Source organism: Nuphar pumila, chromosome 3 (assembly GCF_984573655.1).
Source record: "Nuphar pumila chromosome 3, dmNupPumi1.hap1.1, whole genome shotgun sequence".
In the NCBI taxonomy this organism is placed as follows: Eukaryota; Viridiplantae; Streptophyta; class Magnoliopsida; order Nymphaeales; family Nymphaeaceae; genus Nuphar; species Nuphar pumila.
In genome coordinates this window covers 142290843-142315216 of record NC_143251.1, presented here as the reverse complement: position 1 = coordinate 142315216, position 24374 = coordinate 142290843, and the positions used below count along the sequence as shown (strand labels likewise).

Sequence of the window (24374 nt, the reverse complement as noted above, 5' to 3'; positions counted from 1 at the left end):
GGAGAGCTGCGGATCGCCGGTTATTCCGGTGAGAGTTCTCCCGTCCGGTGGACCTCGACGACCTCAAATTTTGGTTGTCTTCTGCGAGGCTTATCGGGGAAGCTGGACTATCTAAAAGAGAAGCACGTCGTCCGACACTTTAATCAAACGATCAGTTTAAATTTTGCATGAGGAGAGAGGAAAATTTTTGTGCCCTAGATGGGTCGGTTTAAATCGAAAAGTAGCAATAGAAAAATTCTGTCGCTAATCCATTGCTAATTAAGAACGAATTAGAAACGGAAAAATTCTCTCACTAATTCTGTTGCTAATTAGGGACGGATTAGAGAATGAAAAATTCCTTCGCTAATTCCGTCGCTAATCAACATTTTTTCTTGTAATGTTTGGCGATGAAAAAATATCGTTATTAATCTGTCGCTACTTAGCAACGGATTAACGACAAAGTTTTTTGTCGCTAAGTTATGATGGAGTTTAAGACATAATTTTTTTTATCGTGAATTCATCGCTAATTAGCGATGAAATATTTTTTGTTGTTAATTTCGTAAATATTTTGAATGTTAACGATAGAGAGTTTTCTCTCGCTAATCCATCGTTAAATCGCGACAAAAAAAATTCATTGTAAATTTTCATTGCTAATTAGTATTTTTCTTGTAGTGTTAAAAAATTACATTTTCATGAACCGTTAACAACCCACAGCCACCTTCCAAATGCAAGAGAGAGAGAGAGAGGTTTATGTGAGGTACGATGACACCACTATCCATGTCGCTTCCAAATGAGCCGGCGGTAGCTTTGTCCATATAGGTGGCGGTAGCTTTGTCCATATAGGTTGCCCAATTTAGAGATATTCTGCCTCCGAAGGACGAGATATTTTTATCTTTGACGATGTGTCAATCACTGATTGGCTGTAGTGCACATGTTGATTGTGCGGGGGGCATGATTGATGCTTTATTTATTCCTCACTTAACAAAAGAACGAATGTTATTTGTCCCAATGATGTGTAAAAAAAAAAAAGCCCAGGGTAGTTGTAAGCTGTGATATGTTATTTAGCTATGGTTACCGATTGGCATGTCACCATCTTTTTTTTTTTTAATTTATAACCCAAAGAAACCCCACCTGGCATGAAGACCTGGTAGCGTTGGCTCAGCCTGTCATACTTATGGTTGGCGTGTCAGCAGCGTAAAATTTTGAGGCTAGGAATCCTGTTCCTAGAGCCTATGCTACGCATTGGCTTGCGCAGAGAGGCAACGCCGATGAAAATCTAACCTTGACTGCCCGTTTAGCATGTCACCATCTAAAAAGCCTTTTCCCATACTCTCTCTCTCACACAGGGACTGTCAAAAGTGACAGACACTCCCTAAACCCAAGACATACCAACAAACATACTTTAGCACCAAAAAATGTCCAGGTAACACGATTTGGCCTGACAATGGGTCAGGGCACCTATTTAAATTGAAACCGGTAGGACTTGAGTTCAAAACAAATGAAATACCTCCTATTAGTTATTCTAAGCTCATGAAAATGAACCAACGGGGGGCTCCACTTGTCTGGCAGGAGCAGTTAGTGCATGTCACCTTGTGGTGGGACGTTGCAAGTTCCAACCCCAAATGGTATGGTTGTATAACTGTTAGGGGTCTACCTAACCCCCAGCTTTCTCTGTCGAAAAAAAGACTCATGAAAATGAAAAAAAATATGGACCTCGGTCTTGTTTGCAAAATTTTAAATCAGATTTGGGTCCAAACTAACTTTTGATTAAGGTCCACATTTTTAATATAGAAAAATTAACACTTCACCAAGTTCTGTATGTGTTAATTGTTATCTTGATCCAAATCTGGATCTGGTTCTGGTTATGATATGTCTGGTTAAACCTAGACCCTGACCAGCTATTGAAACCTTAAATCCAGATCTGGGTCTGAACCGATCGACCCATATCTGGCACAACTCCAATCCGTGGACAGGTCTAAACACGATCTATGTTTCTAATTTTTGAGACTTAAACCTCTCACAAATACGTGAAAAGCTGTTGGTGAAGATATCAAGTAGTTGAGAGAGAGAGAGAGAGAGAGAGAGAGAGAACTTGCATAAGCCCCACCAACGGGGGCTCCACTTGTTTGGCAGGAGCAGTTAGTGCACGTCACCTTGTGTTGGGACATTGCAAGTTCGAATTGTATGGTTGTATAACTGGTAGGGGGTCTACCTAACCCCAATTTTCTCTACAACAACTACGCCTTCATCCCAAAACAATTGGGGTCGACGATATGAACCAAAAAAAGAAAATCATTCTGGGTCTTCCACATGAATCCTTCTCATCTAATCATTTATATCCAATGCCATGTCCTCGGTGAGGTTCAAAGCATTCATATTCTTTCTTATCACCTCCATCCATGTCTTCCTAGGCCTACCCCGACCTCTTTTAACTAATATATTTTTTCATTTCTCCATTCTTCTAACTTCTAACTGGAGCATCATTAGGCCTTCACCGAATATGTCCAAACTACCATAACCGATTCTCTCTCATCTTATTTTCAATGGGTGCAACCCCTACCTTCTTAGGTATCTCTTCGTTCTGAATCTTATCTTTTATTGTATTGCCCAGTTTTCTCTGTAACTTGCATAAGCCCCTCTCATCCAAACCATCAGCATTAAAAGATTGGCTATCTAGATGCGCAGGGATACCCAAATTTTAACTAGAATATGATCCACATGGGAGTGATGAACCATCAGATATTTAAGACATTCACCACGGGTTAGTCAAAGTATATAAACACCATGTAAAACTAGCTTACTTATTTGGGGTAAAAAAAAAGAAAGAGAACAAAAGATGAGCACCATGCACGTAAATACAACGGAAATTTACTTGTTTGAAGAATAGTCACAAATATTGTTCTCAGAAAATTTTCAGGAGGAAAAATCTCGGGAGATTTTGAAACAAAATAAATTTCTTGGAAAAATATTGGGAAATAAAAAACATGATATAAAGGAAAGTTATTTTGCAATTTCACACAGTCAAACATTTCATATATTGACAAATATGTGACTAATAAATATTTTAAAAAACATTTGAAACCTTGATAAGTTAATGCATAAAGGGTATTAAATTACCCCACAGTAGACAAGGAAACATGAATAGTCCCATATCGCTCATGTAGAGAAAGGCAGGCCTTCCCTGCCTATATTTAACAGGTTGCACACCCTTCACGTGTTACTTACGTGGCTGTACTGCATGAGAAGCATTTTAAATAAGTGCTTTGTTTAAATGGGCAGTCTTTTTTTTTAAAAGAAGAATAAGATTCATTAAATAGCAACAAGAAAGAAATATACCGATGACAAAGGAGACCGATACTAATGAATCATTCACAAATTATAGTGTTAGATATTATACAGGTTCCTAGCGCAGTTATCAGTTGGCTGAAGCAAGGGATCTGAATTGGATCCATTTTAACATCCAACCACACAAGAAAATATCTTGAAAATAAGGGTAGAACCAGCACAAATGTTCAACAGTTTCAATACTATCTTTACATAGACAATATCCGTTAGCTAAATTTATTCCAATTTTCTGTAGGCGTTTTGAGTGTTTATTTTTTCAGCTAGTAGCACCCAAGCAAAAAACCGATGCTCTAGTCGAAGGTCCTTTGCACCAAATAGTTTTACATTGGCAAGATGCAACTAGGGATGGCAGTGGACTGGGGAAAGCGGGGCCTCGCCCCGCCTCGCCCCGTTTGGACCGGGGATGAAGGGCATGAAACGGGGATGGAGGCGGGGATGAAGGTTAAAATCCATCCCCGTGTGGGGATGGACTTACGCTTTTCCCCGCCCCGCCTTGCCCCATCCCCAATCCTTCTAAAGGATGACAATAGACCGAGGGGAAACGGGGCCTTACCCCGCCTCACCCCGTTTGGACCGGGGATGGAGGATATGAAACAGGGATGGAGGCAGGGGTGGAGGTTAAAATCCATCCCCGTGGGGATGGAGGCGGGGATAGAGGTTTGGATTTTGAGACGGGGTGGGGGTGGAGACCTTGTCCTCTGCCCCCGCCCCGGTCCATTGCCATCCCTAGATGCAACAGGAAAACAATAATCTTTGTAGAAGGACTATTTAACTTGACCCGACGAATCAATATTGACCTACCTTCTTTGAAAGCTTCAAAAGCCTTAACAATAACTTTTCATGCTTGCAAACCTCTTTGTCATGTCAAGTTCGAAGACCAAGCTAACGGTGGCCCCACTAATCTGTACTTTCCATTTATAAAATTGAACCAAGGCATCTCCTCGCCACCACCATTTACATAACAAAGCAATATTTAAAAACGATAGCCTTTGAATGCCCAATCCACCTCTATCCACCAGGAATGAAACCAATTTTCAAATAACTAATGGTTTTGAAGGAGCATGGTCATCCCAAAGAAAGGATCTGAATATTTTTTCTATTCTCTTTTCAACTTTCTTTGGCATATGAAACAAGGCATACAATTTAATACATGATTAATAAGAATTGCCTAGCCGATTTTGATAAAAAAAAAACCACTCCCAAGATTGAATCTTAGAAAGCACCCTATCCACAAGTGAATTTCAAATTTGCAAATGAGAATAGCCTTACACAATTTTAAGTCCTAAGTGATCTATTAGAAAACTTGAAACCCCACACCCAAAAACAATTTCAGCAAAAGCAACATTTTGGCTTGAAGAATTGCATACAACCAACTTGCATTTATTCTCATTAATTTGTAGGCCAGAAACCCCATAGAAATTTAAATGGACATAGACAAATGCACCTCCTATATTTAAATTAGGTGAACGATACCTATATTGGGGTGCGATTTTAAAATAGCACCTTTACTGGTTGTGCATTTTGAAATAGTGCTTTTGAGCGATCGCAATATTTCAGGATTAATCAAGAGATTTTCAAATTAAGCGAGATTTTGAAAATCTCACGATATTATAGGCAATAATTTATTTTTTAATATCACAAGAATTTGAAAATCTTGGCAATAATTGTGACTATGGTTTGAAGTTTAAGCTAATTTCCAATTATCGCATGTTAAATGGGAAATTAAGGGCGAATTGGGAAACGATCAATGTCAAAGTTTCACAAAAAAGGGTTCAATATGAAAATCAGCAGAAAAGCCCATCTTGATGCACTTTCAATATGGTAGTTTAAATGGGAATTATGATAAGCTCATGGTTAGAGGCACTAGGAGCCCCTCATGAATAATCACTTGGATAAGAAAAATAAGTTCTACTTTCAGTAACTACTTTTTTTTAATGACATGGAACTGTCACCAGGAATAGGGGTGGCAAAACCTGACACGACCCGCCAACCCGCCTCTTAGGCCGGTTCGGGTTGGGCTTAAACTAACCCGTTTATTAAACGGGTCAGGTTCGTGTTAGGGGTATGCCAACCCGCCAACCTGGCTGACCCATTTAATAAACGGGTTAGGCGGGCAGGTCAACCCGACCCACCAACCCGACCCGCTAACTCGCCAACCCGTTTACCCGACCCAACCTGTTTATTAAATGGGTTGGCAGGTAGTGTCGGGTTACCCGTTTAATAAGCAGGTCGGGTTCGTGTTTGCCACAGCCGACCCGTTTAATAAACGGGTCGGGTTCGGGTTGAGGTATGCTGACCCACCAACCTAACCCAATTGCCTCCCCTAACCAGGAACCAGGTCACTTAACCAACCGGGGCTCCACTTGTTTGGTAGGAGCAACTAGTGCATGTAAACTTGTGTTGGGACGTTGCAGGTTCAAAACCCAATGGTATAGTGTAACTGGTAGGGGCCTGCCTAACTCTAGCTTGCCTTTCAAAAGAAAAAAGAAACCAGGTCACTTAAAGTGCCCACCCCTCCCTAAAGGTAAACACCAAGTGGGGTCACCAACACCTACGCCCTTAAGGAGCCCACACCAGTTGGGCAAATTTTAGTAGCTTCTTGGTATTAGAGATTTTTCGACAACCTACACTCTCTCTACGAACCAAGGTCATTGTTTTATAGATGAGTTTCATTATTAGGGTCAATAATACTCAAGAAACGCCTAGTTAAAACTGACACTCGCTACTACTTGATTCAGACCCTCTTAGATGACTAATCGAAGCTCAGAACCCAGAAGTATCTTTCTGTTCATCTCCCTTTGGACCCAACTCCATTCAAATTCCATAAACTTGATCAAGTCAGATTAACACTGCAGTCACAAATATCAGTCATTTTTTGAAAAATTTCCCCATTTTACTGCAAGATTTTCAAAAACCGATATAATCTATCCCTAGAAGAACGCGATATCTTCAAAATATTGCCTATTTGGAAAACATGTTTTTATCGTGGTATTATCGTATTGTTAATGCAATATTCATATATTTATATTTTAACATTTTCTTATTTTTTTTTATCTATTTTCTTATATATTTTAAATTTAATGTACCAAAATTTTCCTGAGATTCCAACAAGGAATTACTACCAAGATCAGAAGCTGCACACGCAAAATTTTCACACGAGTTAGAATCTCAAAAAGGATAAGTTGACCTAATGATTTCTTGGAACACAAGCTTATCCTAAAAACGTTGGCATCGACAAAGTTAAAAGAAGAGCCCGTGTGACTAAGAGAATATTTTGATGCACTCGCCTATTACTTTTTTTCCAGAATAATTAAGATTATCTATGCGGGTGCATCAGGATTAGTTGCTAGATCGCCTGAAGCTCTGTTTATCTAACCAGCTTAATCCTCTCGTTACCGGAAACCACTCATGCTTCTCAATTTAAATATACTAATAGGGCACATAATTGAGTTAAAAATATCATTATTGTCTGCACTACCAGGGCTGGGTTGTATGTTATGCTATGGTTAAACCCTAGGGTTTAGGAAAACAGAAACCATGATGCTGGCTGGCAGATACTCCAGGACGCACAATAGCAGACAACACAGCTCAGCAGCCACGCGGCCAGAGATTTAAATAAACAAATAGAAGTTGGTGCCCCAGGGGGGGTTGGCGAAGTGGGGTTGGGGCATTGGCTGCTAGACGGGCAGTCAAGGTTCAATTCTCATGGGCATCGCCCCTCTACGCAAGCCAATGCATAGCGTAAGCCCCGAAGGTAGTGGTCCTAGCCTCGGAATTTTACGCTGCTGGCACGACAACCATAGGTACGGCAGGCTGAGCCAGAGCGACCAGGTCTTTGTGCCAGGTGCGGTTCCTTCAGGTTATAAATTTAAAAAAATAATAATAAAAGTTGGCATCCCACAAAAACAAGGCATCAGCCATTACCACCCAACTACCAACGATTCTGAATTCATGGGATGCATTTTTTTAGTTTAAATAATCATTAGGTACCATGTCAACTCAACTTGGCTGACTTGGGCCAATCATGGTTGAACTGTGTATATTTGTAGTTCAGGACTAGATTCTTTTCTTTCCTTCTTGTTTTTGCTTTTCTATAAATTGGTTTTCAGTCTTTATATGCAACAGTTGTAACCATCATATCTCAAAGATGAGTCCTCATTGAGGATGTTCATGTGATTGGCTCAACAGTGATACACCACAATGCATAAAAAAATAGACTGGTTTAGTGATACCTGCTTGAAAACAAATGTCTTTCTCGGGCATGTAGGTGAATTTCATTAACTGTCACCAACATTGTTTGAGCCAATCTACAACCAGATCTGAAGCCAGCTTGCAGCAGTAAATCAGCCGGACCCATCCGTGTTGATTCTTCTTGTCGCCACCTCTATTCCTGTATTAAGGCCCACCCACAACAACACCCCCCCCCCCCCCCCGAACACACACATAGTTGCAGACATATACATGAACATTTCAGAATTCCAAATGTAAATATATCAGAATTTAGAGCGATAGTGTAAGACCAGCAAAAGTGACTATTGATGTGAGCTTTGCATCTCATACTATTATATACAAATCTGTCAAATGTAAATTTTGCATCTTGCACGTATGATATACAAGTGTCCACTGATGTAAAAATATTGATGACTATATTTTGGATTGTTGAAATTTGAAAACAAGAAAATGATCAGAAATAAGATATCATAAATATGGAATTGAATCAATTGGATAGTGCCGGTTGCAGGCTACCTGATGACATCCTTGGCTTTACTGTCGTGGATAGTACAGCTTCTGCATTGGGGCCTTCTGATATGTCTTCAAAGGGTACTTCAAAGGTTACTGACTGGTATAAGCAAACCTCGTCCTCTTTGCAGAAGTAAACCTGCAGTTTATGATAATGTCTCTATTGAAATAACACTATAATATCAGCTTTCATCAATCAACAATAACTTCTCTTATTGAATGACTACTTAAAGACTCTAGCTTCTTCTAATCCTGAATCAGGAGATGAACAAGAGTGATGAGTCGCACTAAGTTGATGCAGGACCTAAATCTCCAGATCCAAGTCTAGGGTCCATATTATGTAATATATGCCTACATGTTAAGTGATATTAGCAACTGAACCATCGAATCTCACCTGTATGTCACTGTCCCTCTAATGAAGGATCAATAATCAAAGTAGAATTTATAGATGTTGAAGTCCTTTGTTTGATCTTGTGATAATTGCAATACTAAGAATGACATTGTTAATTGGATTATTCCGTGAAGTATAAATTTCCTTGAATATATATACCTTGCAGTTCACTCTTGCTTTTGCTGGTGCAATTGATGACCTTTTGAAACGAAGTGATGCATATCCTTCTTTAAGAACTCCCTCCACTGGTTGTACAACTAAAGCATCTTCAGGCTCAACATCCACTTCAAACTTACTGCTTGCTTCCTTCATTCAGAAAGAAAAAGACTAGGCTTATTCAGGAAGACTGTCCTTCAGTTGATCATGCTTGATATACATAATACAAGTACCACAGATTACATGAACCTACCTCAACAGGAACAAACATACAAAATAACTATGCAGCATAATAATTATTTGCTTATAGACCTTTCAGAACTGACTAGGAGGCATTGCTTAATAAAAGTATAAGGTTCACAGGAACCTTTACATATTTAGCAAATGCAGGGTTAAGCATGTCATACAAACATATACAGCACAGTTTTAATAGAAAAGAGCTTTCATAATTTCTTAGATATTTTCAGAATTATTCCAATTATTTATTTTAACCACAGAAAATCCTTAAATGCAGAGAATATAGGAATGATCCACGAGTTTAAGAAAAGAGAGAAACAAACATAATCAAACTGCAGGAGAAGTTTAGTTTTCCAGTATCAAACCCTGGAGAAATGATATTCTTGTGAGACTGATATCTTCAAATTCAGGTTGCCTTCTTTGGAAGAAATGCTTTCCACTGCAATTATACGTGAGTCAACTGCTGACCGTCTTCTGAGGCGCTTCAAGGATGAGGGTTTTGATGATGGCGGCTGGACACCTTTAAGCTCCAATGTCTGAAGAATGGGTTCTTTCCCACTCAAATCTAGGCACCTGATGACACTATTATTTGTATCTGCAACAAGAAACTTCCCTGCAAAGACATCATCAAAATTCTGGTTAGAGGTAAAATAGTAAGAACTGCTTGCACAATGGTTGCTTCCTCCAGATTCATAAATCAATAAAATTGCACAACTGCCAGCATGCTCTTAAGTTTTCATGATGTGCTCCAGAATTATGACACACAAAGAAAGAGAAAAACATGTATAGTAAACTAAAATAAAAAATTTACAGGATCAAGTCTATGTTTTCAACTGTAGACAAAAATACCAACATCAACGTTCTAATTTTGATCTTCAAAACATTCAAACTGACCCTTTGTTATAAATGACATGCAGTTCAGTTTACGTACACAATGGCCCTGACAGAGACCTATGACCTTTGCTGCATGTATGCCTCAACACAAAAATCTGTCATTCCTAAAAAAGAAAAAAGAATGGAACGCCAGAAAACAAAATTAGTCAAAACATGAATTTTGAATGGAATATTTGAGTTGTATCACACACACCTTAACTGGAAGATTTGAGTGTAAACATTCGTCTGTTTTGAGATGCAGATGTAAGGGTCACATAACTGTTCATATTTTGTTTTATTATTTTTTTCTTTTAACAATGGTAAAATAGATGGAAATTTGCAAAGCCGGTCCTCTTAACATGGCTTGGATGTTCACAGTTTAGGGTACTCCTGGTTGCCCAATAATACCCATTTCTATAGAACAGCTTATTCTCATGGAGATTATCTCGACATGAATCCAGAAGTTGCCTCACAAAGTTGCAAGTGTGGAACTATAATATTGATAAAACTGGCATATGTAACAGGCTAACAAGTACCTGCTCCCACTTCAACAATTCCTGATGGCTCTGAAAGCTGCATCACAAACATACATGGCTCAGAGAAGTCACTGGAATATCCAAGTAGCTATAGAAGTGGAATGGAAGCAATACAAACATCCAGTGATTAAGTTTGCCAGTAAAGTAATTGCTCGTGGTAATTTCATGATAAACCATAAAGATTGTCCTTGCAAGCAGCACATAACATTTTCTTACATTGATTGCATGAACATTCTGCAGACATAACTTCAAGGACATGAATATTTCTTCTGATTCTCTAATTTTCAGAAACATGTTCAGAAAAACAAAAAAAAAATTATATGTTGAAGAATAATACGTCCCTTCAAAAAAATTGTTGAAGAATACTACGCATAAGATCTTGTAGCACTTTCCGATGAGGTCATTATCATTTAGTAATAGACACTAATACAATTAGATTAGCTCTTCATAAGCAAACTTGGAATTTGTGATCCCAAGCGGGAACCATTCAGGATCATGAGAACCTTTTCTATCACATAGGAAAGTTGTTCCACAAAATATACTTTTAAGTAATTGATCCATAGATCTATAATGAAACAAGAGTGCACAATCACAATGCCAACGAAGGGCTACACAAGTGCATAAATATACTATGGTCTCTAATGGAGCAAAGACAATCTCATAAAAGAGATACAAAAACACGAATTCCACAAGAGCACAACGGCACAAAATCCACAAGAGCACAGTATAAAAAATGGATTTTGTATTAATACACAAAATGCTTTAGAAAAAGCATGTCCTACATAGTGGGGTGAGGCTTTATTTATAGAGCCTCACATGCCTTGAAGGGAGGCAGTCTAACAGTCATTGGACTTCAACGGTCATATTTATGACCGTTGGGGGCAGTCCAACGACTAGTTGGACTGTCTCCCCAATAGTCCTTTTGAGTTTACAAATAAAAAACAAAAAAGACTTTAGGGACTGTACTAAATTACATAATATTAAATGACCAAAATACCCTTAATATACGTATATTGTTTAAATATACTATATCAATTAAGTATAAATATATACACAATATTTTAACACTCTCTCTCAAACTTACGGTGAAATCACTGAAAGTTTGCTAAGAAGATACAAAATCTTGGTAGAAGAAGAGTTTTGGTAAAGAAGTCCGCAATTGTAAACACCCCAAATAACGATCACAACAATCTGAAACTCGGACTGAACATATGGTAAAATAATCGTCCCCTTCAAGTATTCTTCTCGAACATAGTGACAATTCATCTTAATATGTTTCGTTCGCTCATGAAATGTATGACTGATGGCTATATATATGGCACTTTTGTTATCATAGTATAATTTTGAAGATTCTGAAACATCAACACCCATATCTGAAAGTAATGATCATATCCACACGACCTCGGTTATTGTTGTAGTCATCACCCTATACTCAACTTCCGTGAAAGATAAAGACACTTTCTGTAGTTTTTTGTATTGCCAAGAAATGAGGGAATCACTTACAAACACACAAAAACCTATAGTTGAGTGACGGTTATTGGGATCTCCTCTCCAGTCAGAATCAGTATAAGCAATAAGATTTAAAGATTTAAAGTTTTGTGTTTTTGGTTGGCATGGTAAAATTGATATACTCAGTTTCATGTGCATTCATTTATTTGCTATAAATATGCATTGATGTTGTATTGTAAACACAAGACTTGAGAATCTATGTGCGATTGCTATTCACTGAAATTTTTAATGTCATTTAAATCTTATTAAATTATAGAGTGGTTATGTGTGAATCATTGATGGGCCTCTGAAGGCTAAGAACATATCTTGCTCGTGAGGTAGTAACTTGTAAATACATTGCAAAACGATTTTGGTATTATTTTTTAATTAATTACATTATTGGATTGATAAGGCAAGGGCCCAAAAATGTTGTTGATTGATGATTTGTATAACTATTAATTATTTAAAAATGGCAAAAGAGACCAAACAGTGCAATAATTTTTCTTCCCTGGTGTCACCTCTAAAAGGATGAGAACTTTAGATGGCGGTCATGTAGGACCGTGAAGATACTAAATACCATGTGCATTTGTTTTCCCCAATAACCCGATGTGTAGTTCGTGTTCCAGGCCATGGTTGTAGGGAACATCCACCATTTTGCCTGGGGGTGTTGTTGTTGACTCAACTTGTAAGACTCGAGCATTTAAAAAAAATGGATCTAGGTTGGATGCGATCGGATCCGGGTCACATCCATGCTTAGCATGACCTATTTAAACCCCTGCAAGGGGGGGGGGGGTCTCTTTACGAAATCAGAAACCCCCCTCTCGCTCGTCGACTCTTTCCCCTCCCGACACCTCACGCCGGCGCAACCCGAGCCTCCTCCCGATTGCTCACCTCAGCTCTGACGCCTCCTCCCTCTTGTTTCTCCCTTCGTCTTCGTCTTCTTGTCGCCAGCACACCCGGACCACCACTGCGCCCCTCTTCCTCCTTTGTTTTGTTGAAGGCAGCAACAACTGAACGACTGCTACTCCTCTCCTCTCTTCCCTCCCCTTCTCTTCTACCTTTATGGTAGGCAGGCCAAAGCCACCTACGGCGGTGACTCTGACTCGCCTAAAGGGAGGGTGCCAAGCACCCTTTCCCCCCCCCCCCCCCCTTTTTCAGCAGCAAACTACGACTGATGCTGCTACCTTACCAGGACAATCGACAGGGGGTGTTGACTCCCCTGCCGCACCCCTTCTTGCTCCCCTCTCAACCGAGCTAAGCCCCGACAAGGCCAGACCCTATAGCACCCTCGTCCTTCTCCTTTTTTAACAGTAGTCGTAGGCTGCTGCTACTTTTCTGAGACAGCTGATAGGGGGTGTTGACTCCCTTGTCACTCCCTTGTAGCCCCCAATCAACCCCCCCCCCCCCCCTTCCTGTCGCACGAGGGGGACCAAGCTTGGCCTGACCACCGAGCCCAACCCCTCCTATTGGTCGCATAGCCAGCCGAGCTCAGCTCGGTCTCCGCTTTCACACTGAGCTGGCTCAGTTAGCAAACTGAGCCTGACTCAGTCAAGCCTTACTACCTTCCCCTTGTACCGAGCCCGACTCAAACTGGGTTCGGGTTTGACCCCAGCAATGCAATCATCGTCACGATAAGGTTTTAATACCATTCTTTATGCAATGCAACGTAATCTTTTTAGCGCTTCACGCTAGCACAACAGACGTGATACGCTTACCAAGGCATGAGCCTTTAAAAACCTATGCTTGGAATCGTCAACGAGTCTGACCATCTTCGAGGTAGGAGAAAGTTGCATACGAGGACAAATGACAAAATATTTTTAACTTATACTTACATATATATATATACATATATATATGCTTTTAACTCAAGGACGCAGTTTTGCGTATTTTTGTCCATCTAAAATTATATCATTTACTTTGCCACTGCACTGTTATATGCACAGGCTACTGCTTACGCAATTTATTTAGCCGATGTACGGTTTCGTATATCCTGCATTGCTTACACAGTTTATTTAGCCGATGTACGGTTTCGTACATTGGGCATCACTTACACAGTTTATTTAGTATGATATGTGGTTTCACACATCGAGCCTTCCTTTATGTCATTTACTTTGTCGTTGCGCTGTAATGTACACAGGCTTATGTTTTAATATATATGTATTCTATATACATATATATATATATATATATAACTTTGTAAAGTACGCAATTTTGCATACTCCAGCCTACTTTGTATTACGCTTGTATTTAAAGACACAAATTTACACATCCTCGCCAAGTCTTTATTTTAAAAGGATTTCACATGTGAGATTTCAAGCTCGTATTATTCGCCGTCTCAAAAAGCAAAAGAAATAAGTATTTGGCATTTGCGTATTCGCAATTGAGTCATTCCTTCAAACCTGCGTAACGGAAAGGCTTCGACTATGTAGCCCTAGGTGGTATGTATGTGCGATCCTTCGTTTTGGTATCCGAAATAACTCGGATATTTCCGGCCTAAAGCATGAGACTTTGAAATTTCTAAATGATGTTGGGGTTTCTTTCTGATAAACCGATATTCCTCTCATCGTAGTAGTACTATCAAACATGCACAGCATGTTAGTACTACGATGATTGGATGAGAGGTTTATGGTAACCTCGTAGCATGAAAATGCATGATGATTAAAAGAAAATCACAAAAAATAATGATGATTCGAAGGCAATGCTCGATTTGGTTTGAAAGACCAGAGCGTGTAGAATGGGTCATCAGTTAAAAATAGAACCTGACATACATATTCAACTCTTTGGTTCGTTCAAGGGAGAGGATGGGATGGTATAAAAACTCCAATGAATAGGTTGTTAACAACTACGCTTCTCGAGTAGCAATTGACTCGGTGTCCCCGGTCATCGAAGTTAGGGGACGGAGCTACCAAAAATTATCCTAGGTGGTAGATCTCATGGACTTCTGCAGAAGTTGAATGCATCCCTTGCCATGTATGCCTCTGGAGAATTATCTCTCGGTCATTGGCCGTCCCCTTAAGAGCGGACTCAGCTAGTTGTCTGAGGTATCAAAATGCATAAAATAACAAACCCTCAGGTAGTCTCAGTTGTTTCTACGTTTCTCCTGTGCGTACCTTCAGGGCAGTTAATATCGAAACAAGATTATCAAGCTCATTTTACTTATTCTGAACTGCATATCACGAAAGGAATAACACATACGTTAGTCTTGTTCTGAATTTTGATATCTATACACCTACCAGATTCTTATAAGTCTGACCCGATTTATGGGGTACAGGTGATGATTAAGTCGGTATAGCAGGCGATGGCGCGATGACGTGATGATATCAAGATCCCACTCTTTCTCTCATGTTTCGTTCCTGAGCACGTTTTTTTTTATAATTTTGCATAAGGGTTTCCTTTAAAAATTTCTCTTTTGTATAAACTTTAAATTATCAAAAACCTTGTTTTAAATCTATGCAGTTTCAATGCTTATATGGAGATACAAATCTATTTGTGTAAAGGAAGGTTCGCCTATAATGCGCCCAAAGTTCGTTGACTTGTTATTTCAAACACCATTTTTCGCTGAACTGACATTTTAAACTCTAAAAAAAGATTGATTATAAAGCTTTCAATTTTTTTCTAAAAAGTTACAAGTTCGTGATTTTGGTGTGTTACATAGCTATAGTTATTGGTATACCAAGTCAGTTGAGTTAAAAGATGTTGATTTTCTTGTCGTCACGACATTAGGTGATGATTCCTAATGTTCCGATTGATGGTGATGATTATTGATATCGGTCGAGAAACAAAAGTAGAATCCAGTAATTAAAATATAAATGATGTGCTCAGTTACCACTGAAAACTACCTTAAACTTCAGAAACTTTGCCCATTTTTTAGTATTCGTAGGTTTGCAAAAAAGTGAAAATTAAATGTGTGTGCATAGGGACATGCATGCAAAAGCAATTCTAATAAATTAACTTAAAAAGTTATCCATGCATGTTGCATTGATTCATGCATCCCTAAATGTTTAGCATTGATTCATGCATCCCTAAATGTTTAGCATTGATTTCATGCATCCCCAAATGTTTAATTTAGCATGAAATTGTTTATTGCTTGCTTGAACTGCTTAAATTGTAAGTTGTTCTTAATATGTATTGTTTGTAGAGTCCTCTTAAACTTGTATTTGATTTGATCTATGTTAAATTCTTCATTGTTGGATTTTGAGAGGGTCTCATATTAGAATTTGGTTTTTATCCGGTTTAAAAAAAAAATAAGGTACTGAGGCTCCGTGATGAAAGGACTGGCTGGCTAGAGAACACGAGGATTATGGTCTGGTGGTACAGGTTCTGACGTACAATGGATTAGCTAGATTTAATTTAAAAACTATTTTGAACTTATTTGACATTATTTGATTTAGTAAATGTAATTTCAGTTCATGGTTTAAATTTATTCTATGTTTGAAATAGTTGATGGGTTGTGAATATTAAATTTGTAATGTGCCCCAGTCCTTGGGAGGTTTTTCGCAATTGTTAAAAAAAAAAATTGCATTTTTTGAGGGTCAGTTTGGGGTCGTTAGAGACAATGTACCCTATATTGCAGATGGACCTCATGGCATCACAAGCCGTCAAATGTAGATAATATCCAGTTGTCAATGGAAGTTTCTTTTATAAGCCATGACAATTCCACATGAAGGTTCAACAAACTGCACCTAGTATATTGTCTTAAACAGACTAGAGACTATCCTTTCATTGACATTCAAATAAGTCTAAATATATAAACAGGAGCTTCCAAACCTGAGCAGACTGACCAGGTCCATCCTTGAAACCAGCATTCCCTGTCCCTACCAGTGTGACAGATCGTTTGTTAAATGGGTCCAGCCTTTTTATCTGCCAGATATTACCCAAAATATAATATAAGGACCACAGCAGAAGAAAACAATATAAGTATCAACAATGTAACTATGAATTAATGCAAGATCAAAGCAGGCGACAAGCTTTCAGATATAAACCAATATAAACCTCTCCATCTGCTTCTTGCTTAACAACAAAACTTTTTTCCTTTTGGCTTCTGAGTTGCCGACAAAATTTTAAAAGTGCAGTACTTTTCCTATCACATTTGACCATTAATGAACTATTACTAAAAATCAGTAATCACTCATTATCTTCCAAAATAGTCCTGTACCTTGTGATTATAAGAATCTGCAATGTAAATTAGGCCATCCTGTCCACAAGAGATACCCAAAGGATGCTGGAAAAGTGCTTCTGAGCCTAATCCATCACGGTCTCCGAACTAGAAAGAAAAAGATTACAAACTTCAACTAGAGGAAACACATGGAACTGGGTTGGAGAACAATTGCAGTCCATGCAAAATATCCACATGCATCTGAAAGTATTTTGCTATCATTGTCCATTAAACTAAAATGCTCCACAAAGCATAGCAAACTAACAAGGCTAAAACAAATCTAGTCTACCTTAAACAGGTTCTCAGGGAAAAATGGATCGCCACCAGCAAGCAACTTTGATCCTCCAGTTCTCAATTCTAGTGCCCTGATGGAACTACTTTCACTATCTGCAACGTATAGTTCCTGCAAATCTACTCAAAAGCCATTCTCTGAATCACATAACATGCTACTTTGACTCTTAACAATGGAAAAATAATGAAAAGCATGTTACCATGTGACAAGGATATTCCAGAAGGTTGGGCAAATGATGTGCTCATAGGACTATCCAGCAGCCAAAAAAAAAGTTAGAGATATTCTAGAGACTGTAAATACACATTGCAAGTATACTGGAGAATGAAGCAGTATTACATAGCTATCAAGGAACAAAGTCCAGAAAGAGGTATATCATGTTGCCACTTGATAACAACTAGAGTCGCATGTTAGGTTCCATAAACAAATTTAATAATAAAAGTTAGGACAATAGAACTGTCAAATAGAGAAAAGGATAAGAAGTTGCTAAATTGATAGAAATGATGCTTCTGGAATGCCACCTTCTGTGCATTCATTTTTGCTTCTCTCATAGATTAGCAACATTTGCATTTAATTCAACAAAATTAATTTTCTTTTCTATTAAAATCGCATCAGGTATTCTGCTACTGCATTGTGTATTAAACAAATGTGTATGTCAAAGGTTTTTTGGTCCTGTAAGCAAATTTCCTTTGGGTCTTGTAACACGTGAGGGTTCAAATGTATTCCCCTTTTCCTAGCTTACTCCCACTTTAGCAGATCTTTCCAAAACTTGACTTTCAGCTTTTTCTCTTATCTTGCCTCTATTGGAATGTGTCATGGGAATTGATGCATATGTGGATGCAGGATACCCTAGATAACCTGACAATTATGTGACATAGATACAAGCGTAGGATATGGAAACAATATCACAAAGGCCTCTTCTATTGAGGATAGTATATAATAGAACATAGTGTGTCAGTAGAATGGTGTACCTATGTGATGTACCTCTTCACAAATACCCAATTTTCTACCTGAACTACCTCGCTTATGATGGATATATTGCCACTCGAATTTCTGTTCCTATATTGAGAATGGTATATAGTAGAATTCAGCATGTGAACAGATTGGTATATCTACATGAAATACCCCTTCACCAATTTCCAATTTGCTGTCTGCTAGAGAACCTAAACTTGAGCCTACATCTTTTTATAAGGGATGTTTTATCAGGATAATTCCTGTTCCTTCATTGTTCTCCTTATGAAATCTTTACACCTCACATCATGCTTTCCAGGCTCTTTTTCTTTTGTGGAGCTTCAAATTTATCAGGAAGCAAAATACAGTCAAGTGACGGTAGGCTATGGCCAATGAGTTATCTATACCATTGCTACAGGTTTTGTTAAAAGACCAAGTCCGAGAACTGGTCATTGATGACAACCCAATTGGCTGGATCCAGCAACCCATGACTGCATACAGCACTCACAAGAAACACTGCTATCAAAAAATCAATTTCTTAAACTTCTTTTAAACTTAAAATCATTTATTTCCATATATACGTTTAAAATTAATGCACTAGCAAGAGATAAAAATGTAAAACTTAATCATTAATGGAGGCCACCACACTTTTTGTAATACCCACAATTTTTCCGGGATTATAAATAAACTATTATGGCATAATTTATGTAATTAATTATCATTAGCGGTCTATCAGTAATATTCTGGTATCTATTAAAGTTATTTGATCTCAAATAATTAATAATATTTATAATATGAGGAAAACCGATTATCAAAAGAACTACTAAATTATTCATTGAGTGGATCCATTCTAAATTGAAAATTTAGTATGGATCGAACCTAATTTGAAATAATGGCAAAACAGGAAATTATGAATATTTTTAAAAAACTAGTTTATGTTATTTAAACGTTCAGTGGCATTGACATCGAAAATTTAAAGAGAACAAAAATGATTTCATCAAAATCCGAGTTTGTACGAGTTCTGAGCATGTCCGACAACTTCAAAGGCAAAATCATAATTTTACTAGTCTATTTTTAGAGTTTTAAATGTGGGATTACATTCATATCGAAATTCTAAGAACCGTCTTGATTTCATAAAAATCGGAGTTATAACACATTCAGAGCACTCCCGACAAGTTCCGGGAGCATAATGGTAATTTTACCTAATTTCGAGGACAAATATGTTGTGAGGGTCATAGTTGACCAACCCCTGTTGACTAGGCTGGGTCAACTAGATTTATTACTAATCTCACCTTTAACTAGAATTAAATTTAACTAATAAAGGTTAGTAGAAAAAGTAAACTACACTAAAAAGGTAACTAAGCAACTAAACTAAAAATCTAACCAAACTAAAACTAACTTACTTAAGATCTAATTGACCCACTTTTCCAACGCATGGCCAGCCCATGGTTTTTAACCCATGGTATTCTAAAGGAAGCCCCCTCCCCTCTCTTTTCCGTTATTCCATCCAGCTCTCTCCCACTTTGCCTCTCTCCCACTCCCTTAGCCCTCCTTTGCACCACCCTTGTGATGGTTGCCTCCTCTCCCACCTTACTAGGCTAGCCCATCCTCTCCCTCCTAGCTAACTAGGCTAGCCCAACCCTTAGGTTCAGACCTAGCTAATCCCTTGGTCTGAATCCAGCCCTAACCTAGCCTACTTTCCCCTAAGACGTAGCCCGATCTCTTTTGGTTTGAGCCTAAGCCTTGACCTACCTAGTCCCCCTAAGTGCACCCGGTTTAACCAAAACCCTACTAGGTTTCACTTGACTAGGCTCCACCTTTCTCCACCCTATCTAAGTTCTACCCAAGTTGGCTTACCCTAGCAAGGTTCGATTCTGCCAACCATCCTCAATGAAGTTATGCCCTCGAAGGAATCGCCAAAGCCTTCATAATATTTTCGGAGGAAAATTCCCCCGGGTTATTTTGAGAATTTTCCGCTTCTATCAACAAGCGTTCTGAAGTAGGGTCTCTTCCTACCAAATGCTTGTAGAATTATAATGTTTGACTTTACGATCAGTTGCTTTATTTGATTAATGCACCGATACAAACATTTTTCGAGAAAATGAATCTTTTACAAATATTTTATGAGGAAAACAGATATTTTCAAAGGAATGGATATATTACGAGGAAAATGGATATTTTTCAAGGAAATAAAATATTCCTGCATATATGATATTACTGTGAAGAGCCTTACAAACAATCAAGTTTTCAAATAACTTGATATTTCAAACATACACACACATAGGCTAGCACAAAGTAGCATTCAAATATTACACACCACAAAAGCAAGAAAGTGCATAAAATGCACTATTTCATTTATGAACACTAGGGGATAAAAAACCCTTCTTGAAATAATGATATAATGGGCTGAGAAGCCCTTATTTATAGAGGGTGTAAAAGAGAGGGAGTCGTTGGGCTGTACCCAACGGCTCTAATTAGAGCCGTTGGGTACAGTCCCAACGTCTCTTAGCTGCCAGACTGTGCAGCACACAGTCTGTCATTAGTTGACAGACTGTTCATTAGCTGACAGTGTTCAACTTATGACAGATTACATAAAAAGAATTTAAAAGGTAAAAATAAATAAAAAAGGAAAATTACAGAATTAAAGAAACTGTTATACCCTCTATCAGGTATTTATACATATTTATAAATATAGTTAGATAGATACATATACATATATATATATGAAATATATATGTATATGTATCTCTCTCTCTATATATATATATACAAAGAAGACAAAATCTATATTACAATTTAACAATTACGAGGAAATGTGTTTGCATACATTGTTTCATGCTCGCATACATTAGTTTACATAAAAATTAAGCTTCACATGTACTATTTTGTGCTTGCATGCAATCTTTTACGTGAAAATCATGGTTTACATGCAATAAATGAATAGTTCAATTATATTTGCTAGGGTTCGCGAAACCCTACAGACCATGCATATACATAACTACGTAAAGGCCATTATCTATGAGCATGCATGAGAAAAATACGGCTCAAAATGGAGCCAAGGTTCAAGGAACCTTTGTAACTCAATTTAAATACTATGTGATGCATGGCATGTTGAAAAGCAAAGTGTGGTTGGAAAAACGAAGGAAGAGATTACGATTTAAGGATTATTACATACTAATAAAGTTTTTAAATTTCCTTGGTCTGCAAAATGTATTTAAGGTACTTAGGATAATCATGCAATTCAAGAAAGCATCTTAAACCTATACAGAGTTACCAACCTTGAACCATTCAGATTTCGTTCAAAACCATCACCACTAAGAGATCTAGTAACACCATCTAGTGTATTGTGCACCCAAATCTGATGCTGCCCAGCCATAGCTATGTAAAGCATCTCACTGATTGGCTCAAAACAGACATCCCAAGGGGAGTTAAGAACCTGTTTAAAAGGAGGATATTCTAATATCAACTCCAAAAAATATCATATACAATTGCAAAAATTCGCCACAAATACGAGACACCAAAAACTAACCAGATCAATAACTATGACATCAAATGAAATATGTTTATACAAAAATCTTCCTATTTCACTCATTCTTCATGAAAAAACATGATGGAAATAACAAGAGAAGAAATTCGTGCTCCAAAATCTTGCCTGAATGCTTCCCTTTGCACCACCCTTGTAATCAGAACCTTTGGTACCATTTCCAGCAAGTGTTCTTACTGTCTCATTGACAAAATCTATTTCCCTACAGAAAAATCAGCCAAATAAGCAAAGGATGCAGGACAGACCACAGACTTAGGAAATACAGGTGACATGTATAAAGTCACATAGAAACATGAACCAATAAGCACTTCAAGTGACGACTTCTAGCATGATAGACAAACACAAAAAGCACGTACCTTAAAGCATGATTTTCAGTGTCCGCAACATATAAGACATTTTTCTTTGGATTGTAAGCCAGCCCCTGCAAATAAAGACAAGCTTAGACAATCCATCCTAAGGCAAAGGAGAACACATGCAAATCTCAATGAACATGACCACATAAAGGAAATTTAGACACATACAAATAAGATAACAGGTTTCACATCTGACAAACAAATGACTTATGCCAAAATTGGCCCAAACGTGATAACCCCAAAAATGTGACAAATAAGTCCAAGACATCGCCATGCATTCACAAAATTAAAAGGTGATTTCACCACTTACTTGGGGGTGATTGAAGGTGGCATTATCAAATGGACCATCATTCAGGCCTTCCACTCCCATCCCAACTTGGAGAAGAAAATTCCCATTTAAATCTGTTACTACCTAGTCCCCACAAAAGTCAAGACACCAAACCAACATTACGGAGCATAAACAAATATGTGGATAGTTTCTAACAGAGTCTTAACAAGAACTATCAACCCACAAACAATCATAATATGTGGCAAAGCCAGCGATGATAAAAGACATTTAAATCAGAGACCTAAAAATGAGAGTGCATACCACACGATTATGATTACTGTCTGAAATAAACAGTCTATTATTCAGAACATCTACTGCCAGTTTTCCAGGAAATTTGAGAGGTGATGAAAGCAATTGGGGACTACGTTCTCTCTCTAATGCTATTGGAATAGGATGCTTGTCTAATGCCTTCCTCTCATCATAAAATAGAAGGGCTGCCTCCACCAAATTATCAAGATCCTGCAAGACATGATGATATACAAAATTAACAAAAAAATCTTGCAATTATCCTTCTTTGCATGTTCCCAAGCTATTAACAAGAAAACAGCACAATCTTTTGTCTGAGTGCGCACATGATAACCTGGAATATCACATCATTGGCTGCACTGTGATGTCCACATAAATTTCCAGAAAATTGAACAGTTTCTCACTGAAAAGATCATTTTCCTTGATATACAAACTCTTGAAACGAGAACACAGGTTGGTTTACTATTTAAACAGATTTCTTGAAGTTTGATGTCCAAGGATCAATAAAGGATGGAGCACAAAATGTCAGATTCGAGTAGAAAACAACCAAAAAGGAAGCATATCTATCTGATAAAACTCCTTAAGAAGTCTTTAAGCCGGTGACATTTAGGTGGGACTGGATCAAACCTTTTTCAAGTCAGTAAAATTCAGTTGGAGCATGATAATCTGATCAGACATTAAAGGCATTAACCTAAAAAATTAAGAAATCCTTCAATACAGGGCCGAAAGAAAACAGTTACAATCTACAGAAGACTTTCTTGATGAAGAAAAAACAACACATGGTTTTAAACAAAACTTTAAATACCTTTCGATGACCTTCACCAGAAATCTGTGCCAAAATCTTACCGCTAGGCCCAATAAGAACAAATGTTGGCCAGGAATTTATTCCTAATTCTCTCCATAAGTACATGTCACCATCATTTACTACCTGAACAAGCAGGTGTAGCCATGATCAGGCACAACAAGTTGGCATGCAGTACATTAGTCAGGTTTATGCACAGGCAAAAACTAGCCAGTATGCATAAAAACCACCAAGTCACTTGTTTGAAGAGTTGTCTTCATAAGAAAAGAGCTCAATATGCATGTAAAATAAAATTCTACGACTATATTTTGAGAATGTATTGTTAATGCAAGCCATACGATTCACAGATTCCATTATGGCAATCACGGTCATTGCCTGACTTGGTAAAAAAACTAGCTCATGCTAGCTAACAGTAAAAAAAGGGGGGGGGGGGGAGGGTAGGTCAACATAAAAGAGAAGAAAATTAAACACATAACAGCACTAATGAATCTATGTTGTCTAGACACAGGCACTAGTAATAAATATTCAGATACAGATTATTGGAAAAAAAGGGGGAAGGATAGGTAATCAACATAAAAGAGAAGAAAATTAAACGCATAACAGCACTAATGAATCTATGTTGTCTAGACACAGGCACTAGTAATAAATATTCAGATACAGATTATTGGAGATGCTGAGGCTTAAAAAAAAGGAAGTAAAAAAGCTAAGTGGTCATGGTTGAATGTGCATGTGCATCTCCAAAAGTAAGAACATTGGAACTCTGAACTACAAAGAGAGGCTATCAAAGTAGTAATGTAAAGCACAAGACTGAAGGTCAGCAAAAGCTAGCATTCCATTCCATCATTCTTTGCATGATATATAGAACCATTAATATGACTGTGAAACCAGATTATCCACGAGCTTTAATTTTAAAATTAACCACACAACTATGATTAAATTGAAAAAGGGAAACCTAAATTGA

At 37.9% G+C, this 24374-nt stretch overlaps 1 protein-coding gene across 1 annotated transcript in view; it reads right to left on the bottom strand.

Annotated features, from left to right (window-relative positions):
• Positions 1–7859: 7859 nt before the first annotated feature.
• The window catches only part of LOC149844167 (haloacid dehalogenase-like hydrolase family protein), a 132046-nt gene continuing 115531 nt past the window's right edge, over positions 7860–24374 (bottom strand). Inside the window, exons 15-28 of the mRNA XM_090001049.1 lie at positions 23417–23539; positions 22627–22824; positions 22348–22449; positions 22041–22105; positions 21793–21886; positions 21419–21576; positions 17392–17441; positions 17190–17311; positions 16901–17008; positions 16513–16605; positions 10258–10294; positions 9214–9461; positions 8615–8761; positions 7860–8203 (exon numbers count right to left, since the gene is read on the bottom strand). Coding sequence (XP_089857175.1) covers positions 8042–8203; positions 8615–8761; positions 9214–9461; positions 10258–10294; positions 16513–16605; positions 16901–17008; positions 17190–17311; positions 17392–17441; positions 21419–21576; positions 21793–21886; positions 22041–22105; positions 22348–22449; positions 22627–22824; positions 23417–23539 — 1707 coding nt within the window. The 3' untranslated portion in view covers positions 7860–8041. The remainder of the gene's footprint in view (positions 8204–8614; positions 8762–9213; positions 9462–10257; positions 10295–16512; positions 16606–16900; positions 17009–17189; positions 17312–17391; positions 17442–21418; positions 21577–21792; positions 21887–22040; positions 22106–22347; positions 22450–22626; positions 22825–23416; positions 23540–24374) is intronic.